The sequence below is a fragment of the Populus alba genome, chromosome 18 (assembly GCF_005239225.2).
Source record: "Populus alba chromosome 18, ASM523922v2, whole genome shotgun sequence".
Taxonomy (NCBI): Eukaryota; Viridiplantae; Streptophyta; class Magnoliopsida; order Malpighiales; family Salicaceae; genus Populus; species Populus alba.
The window spans coordinates 4,464,811-4,470,727 of NC_133301.1; the positions used below are offsets into that span (position 1 = coordinate 4,464,811).

The 5,917-nt window shown below is 31.9% G+C and overlaps 1 protein-coding gene across 5 annotated transcripts; it reads left to right on the forward strand.

Annotated features, from left to right (window-relative positions):
* Window positions 1-5,536, forward strand: LOC118053693 (protein TIFY 3B). 5 transcript variants are annotated; one of them, XM_073406126.1, is made up of 7 exons: window positions 1-396; window positions 3,553-3,597; window positions 4,227-4,338; window positions 4,422-4,593; window positions 4,725-4,782; window positions 4,934-5,121; window positions 5,293-5,536. In XM_073406126.1, the coding sequence occupies exons 1-6, from the start codon at window positions 245-247 to the stop codon at window positions 5,091-5,093; spliced, it is 699 nt and encodes a 232-aa protein (XP_073262227.1). In that variant the 5' UTR covers window positions 1-244; the 3' UTR covers window positions 5,094-5,121; window positions 5,293-5,536. The 5 variants fall into 5 exon arrangements, with proteins under 5 accessions (XP_073262227.1, XP_073262228.1, XP_073262226.1 ...); XM_073406127.1 differs by lacking the exon at window positions 5,293-5,536 and having other exon boundaries at window positions 2-151; window positions 251-396; window positions 4,934-5,268; XM_073406125.1 differs by lacking the exon at window positions 5,293-5,536 and having other exon boundaries at window positions 2-396; window positions 4,934-5,268.
* Window positions 5,537-5,917: the final 381 nt, after the last annotated feature.

The window sequence follows — 5,917 nt, forward strand, 5'->3', positions numbered from 1 at the left end:
GCACACAAAAAAGGCAATAAAACAGACAAAGGGTGTGAAATTAGAATTGCCACGTTTTAAATTCCTCAAACCACATAACCACTATATGATCGACAGATATTTTATTTAAACCTGGGTCGGTTTCAGGTGGAGGACAAGGAGGCCGGAGCTGGTTTCTTTCTTTCTTTCTTTCCATTTTCACATGAAATTTCCCTGTACAAGAACAAGAGATTGAATTTCTTTTGTTGTCTCCGATCTGGTTTTAATGGAGGCTCAACAACCTGATTCTCGTGAGGAAATGAAGCCACGAGAAGATATGGAAGTGAAGAAGGAGCAAGAGGTTATGGGATCTTGCAAGCAAGGTGCTGGCTTGTTGGAGAAAAATGGGGTTCATCATCTTTGGACACCAAGTTACTGGTATGAATCTACTCTTACAAACTAGAAAAAAGTTTCAATTTTTTTTTCCTGTTTTAGGTTGGAAAAAATCTTAGTTTTTTTGTTGGCTTATAGAGGAAACAAAGGGGAAATGGAAGATAGGATCTGTTTTATTTGTGAAAAAAATGTCGGTTATGGAAATTGAAAGCGAGCTAGTGAGTGCCTGAAAAAGCACTTAAATAACTTGAGAGATTTCTTGTTTATTGTTTTTAGATTTTAAGAAAAAGGAAAGAACTTGTGTTCATGGTGCTCTTGTTTTCAATTCTAAATTTGAATTTAATTAATAATTTATATATTTTGAATGAAATATTAAATTATATAATTGAATTTAATTATATTATTTAAAATACATGTGAAGTTAAATTGATTTAATAATTTTAACTATTTTTTTTAATTTAAAATTACTTGGTATGTTTTTTTAATGAATAATTTGTTTATAAATAAAATATTACATTAAGCTCCCTAACCTCCCTCGTGCTAGCCTTCAACATGGAGTTTTTTTCAAGGCATGCCATTGGCTTATATTTAACAGGATTGGAAAGTTATTTGATTATATTTTGTGATGCAAAGGATGTGTTTAGCTGGCTACTTTCTCTCTTAATAAAATTTTCTTCCTTTAATATAAAAAGAGAAACATTATGGAATAATCAAATAAAATATAAAAAAATAAAAGAAAACAGCTCAACTTGCAATTATCCATGTTAGTTATCAAACAAAGTAGAGAGAAGTACTTTGAAACCCATCGAACCATGATCATGTCGATTGTCATGCTCTGAGCAACAAGAAGCATCTCATTTTGTTAAGTTCTCAAACATTATACATTAAGTGAAAATAATAAAATAAAATTATTTGAAAGTTTCTAAAAATCTATTAGACAAATTTAGAATGACTTAAGAAATTATTATCTGAAGATTTGATGATATCTAGCTTTAAGTAATTATTTAAATGTTGAGTTGTAATAAACCACAAGTTGTTTAATTATTCGGTCTTCAATAATAATTTGTATGAACCATCAGTAAGAAATTTTTTAAATCCATGTTTAAAAGAGAGAGATTAGAATGCCTAGAGTGCCAGCTTTTTATTTTATGAATTACGTTGATTTTTTTATCTAATAAACAATCTCTTAAAAAATAAGATGCGTAACTCTATATTTATAAAATATTCTATAAACATTATAAAATAGAGAGCTAGCACTCTATTATTTAAATAATATTTGCCTCTTAAATAATATACATGTATTATTTGAAGATAATTTTAGAAATGTAATCAATAAAGTCCTTACTTGATTATTTTAAGACTAAAATTACAATATTTGAATTAAATACATTTTAGTGCTTAATTTCTAAAATTATTTTCAATCAAGTCACACTTAATTAATTATCTCTATTTAATTTTTGACTAATGATTTTTAATGTATGTGACTCATTAAATTTCGAATATGGTGGCCCGAATATAAATTATAATTTTAAATAAATACAATTAATAAATCAAACAATTTAATTTATTATCAATTTAATAATTGATTAATTTATATTTTAAGATTAAGTGCATTGTAATGCAATATGTTATTAGAAAAGTCATAAGTAGTTTCACTTTAACCTTTTATTATTTGGTTTCTCAATGTAATTATTATTCCTTCATCAACAATGTTTTGATTAGATATTTTAGCATGAAGTGTGTGTTATGTCAAATCATATTTGTTTATAACATTATAGTCATTGATCTTTTTTTCTAATTCACCTAGGGTGATGAATTCTCTCTTGATCACTAAAATATTTTTATATAGTTTATGTTATATTCAATGTCTATCAATTTGTTACATTTACTAAGATAACGAGTAACAAGATCAAAACATAACATTCTCTATTTAAGACATCTTAGTGATTTTAAGTCTAATGATAACTTACACAACCATCATGTGAGCCTTTCCACAGACATATGTAATATATTTATATGGAATTCTCATGCGAGCTAGTTTAATATATATGTCTTATGACAAGAACCTACATATTAGTTCCAGATATCCTTTATACCTCTGCTTATGAGAACATCTGCTTCATTTCATAAAAAAAAAAAATACTATATATATCAGTCTCAATGGATTTAATAAATATCATATTGACCATGAACATTAGTGAAATCATTATTATTGGCATAAAATTCTTTTACAGATTTAAATCCAACAATTTCGCATTTAGAGTAACAAAAAACAAAACATACCTTCTAGGTGGTGCATCAAACACTACATTTTCCTTACCTTGTTAGTATTTGATCATATATAAAAAGATCTTAATAAATTCTATACAGTTGATATGTCATTGATTTAACTTATTTTATCTTTTTAAATGTTTCAGTGACTTATGATTTGAATAAATCATAAATTTTTTTAGTTATAAGTGTTGTTAAGTCTCTAAAATCTCCTTGCTAATTTGACCTTGTTCCCTCTATCACAAACATGCATTAACTTTTGCACAAAAAATATGTTTGGATAGCTCAAAGTGTCGATAATTAACTCTTCATCTTCTAGTTAAAAAAAGCAATATTGGTGAAGATGTGTTATACACCATTTCACGTGTCACGTGTGGTTTGTAATTTTCCATGAATTTCTCATTTATTACTCAACGACGAAACTTTGTTTTTTAGACACCGATGAAATTTTTAAATTAAATAAAAAAACTAAACTATCCTCTTATAAAATATAACACGCACCGATAACATATATACAAAATTTCTGAATGTATTATGGTTTTATCAAATCCACAAATTAGATTCCTTTCTCTCCCTAGAAAACAAATTCCCATCTCTCCCGATTGAAACAAATTAGGTTTATCCAAATCCATAAATTTTTGCAGTAGTAACCATGGCTCAATCAACGCCTCAATTCCTTCTGTCCCGAAAGATTTCGGCAAGAAGAAGAGGGTATGTAGAGGAAGTAGACGCTGTTTCTCATCATTCCGGGGAGGTCAGTTCTTGAATGAGATGACAAGAAACTGGCAACAAGTGCCATGCCATCGAGGGTTTTCATCTCTCGTCAGACCATCTTTGGCTGATCTAGCTTAAATATGCATAAATAACTACAATGTCTCTGTTATGCTCTAACATAAACTTTCCCTTCAATTTTCGCAACAAAATTCTCAGGGCATTTAGGGGGAGGCACAGCAAGAACTTTCCATGTACGCTCCGGTGGGTCAAAAACACCAAGCCAGCCAGTGAGACTTTTAGACAGTAGAAGAATCAATTGCAGAAAACGATCTTATTCTAAAAACTACTCAAAAGGCAAGCGATTTGGGATAATTAAAAGTAACCTAGCCAGCATAACCAGCTTAAGGTGAACGAGGAAGACAAAATTAAAAATGAGATCTTTTAGAATATCCAGCTTCATCATTACTTTCTAGGTAATTATTATTAGTAGTATTTATATCAATATTATTTTGTTCTACCTCAATTATAGAGTTATTTGGTTGTTCTTCAGTTACTAGTTTCATTTTTCTCTAAATTGGATCTAAGTATAGTATTTTGTTGATTATTAACCACAAATTTATCAAGTGCATCATTTTGAGATTGAATCAAAACTATCAATTTTTAAGTTTTTCATAAATGTATATTTTCTACTAGACATTATAAAAATAAAATACAACAAGTCAATAATATATAAAATATAAATGAGAGATTTTCTACTAAACATTTCTTTCTTTGATAGATATACTTCCGACACTATTAATGAGAGATTTTGCTTATTTAAGTCATTTAATTGGTAAACGCATGCCAGACAAGTTCAACATAATGTAATGACTTATCTTTGGTTTCTTCAGGCCCATGACAATGGCGACTTCTAGACCAAATGTCACCATTCCTACTCCAGATCAGCTTACCATCTTCTATGGTGGAAGTGTTGTCGTGTTTGATTCAATTCCTGCAGAAAAGGTCTTCCCTCACTAAAACTTTCAACACTTGAATAAATTTCTACATGTGGGATTCCATTCTAACTCTCTACCATGTCCATTTAGGTTCATGAAATTATGCTTATAGCTGCAGCTGCTGTCAAACCTGGTGACATGAAAAAGAGTGGTTCTCCTACTGGTACACCAGCTCTTACAAAGTCTCCTTCAATGCAAAGCACTGCTGCACCCCAGGGCCAAACATACAGTCGTCAGAATTCCATCTGCAGAATGCAAGCTGGTAATGGTTATAGAACATGACTGAAACACAGCTAATGTTCGAATTCAAATATTTTATTGCTCTTTATCTTCTATGACGAATGTTGCTTAATGATTCTCATTTTAATTCCTTTTTTTTTTTTTTGGTTTTAGAATTGCCTATTGCAAGGAGACAATCCCTGCAGCGTTTCTTCAAGAAGCGACGGGACAGGTAACGGTTTGCATTTTTAATTTCTCTGTCCATCTGTCTGTCTGGAATCTTATCTTCAAAACAACACGTAACTTAATGATTTTGTATCTGGCATTGCATCCAAGTTGCTGTGCTCTTATGTGTTTAATGGTTCCACGATGCAAAAATTCAGGTCGGTGAGCAAAAGTCCATATCCCACTTCGCCAGCAGGAAAAGAGGCAGACACCACAGAACCTGGTATTAGTGCCGCACCTCCACCAGATGCAGGTTGCTTTGGAAAACCTCTAGCATCAGAAGAACTTCAACCGAAGGTTGCTGCCAACGTTGTCTGACCAATGCTAAGGGCTTCTCATTTATCATGTAAAACTTCTATCGTATTAGGTTCTTAACATTGTCGTATTATTCGTGCAAGATGTCAAGTGCACTGATGATGATGATGTTTTAGTTCTTTTGTATGTATTGGACAACATGCACAATTTCTCATTGAAACTGATGGTATTTTGTTCACACGCCTGCCCCTTACTGCCAAAGGCACTTGGAATATCTTCTGAACGAGCTCCAGCAATTCCCCTCTCGAGTGTCCTGGCTTGAACTTCCATGGACAGGTTGCTGTGCTACTGCCAGGATCGATCACAAAATGCATCTATCCGCTCGTTTATCCCTCCGAACTCCAGTTTTTTTAAGAGGTTCGTCTGGATATTCCCATCCACAAACCGTTGCAGTATTACCGAATTCCCCTTCCTCTCCTTCCCCGTCTCTGTTAGGAGAGATGTTAAGAAAGAATCAATGAATATCCTAAAGTTTACGTAATTGTTTAGGAAAGAAATATGTAGACCTGATCCTATCAACTGTAATACTCCTATTGTAACTCAAATTCTTAATATAGTGCAGCACAATTATAGGGAAATACTTGAATATAAGGGCAGATTGCTCATTGAATAATACAAGGCAAATATTTTCTCTTCTCTGATTTACATGGTATTAGAGCTTGTAATCTAACTCTCTGCCGTTTTTTTTCTTGCTCCAATTTTCCCTGCCATTGTCCAATATTATGGAGCATGAATAATCTTCTAAGGAAGGCAAGAACAATGCCTTCGATCCTTTTTTTCTATACCATTCTGATCACCCAGGATTGGTGCTGGTCTCAAAGCCTCTC

What these genes read in the sequence shown, in the direction of transcription:
- LOC118053693 (XM_073406126.1), top strand. Translation starts at nt 245, where the DNA reads ATGGAGGCTCAACAACCTGATTCTCGTGAGGAAATGAAGCCACGAGAA. An exon ending in AACTTTCCATGTACGCTCCG is followed by an intron (nt 3,598 to 4,226) that starts GTGGGTCAAAAA and finishes TGGTTTCTTCAG; the next exon opens with GCCCATGACAATGGCGACTT. An exon ending in CATCTGCAGAATGCAAGCTG is followed by an intron (nt 4,594 to 4,724) that starts GTAATGGTTATA and finishes TTTTGGTTTTAG; the next exon opens with AATTGCCTATTGCAAGGAGA.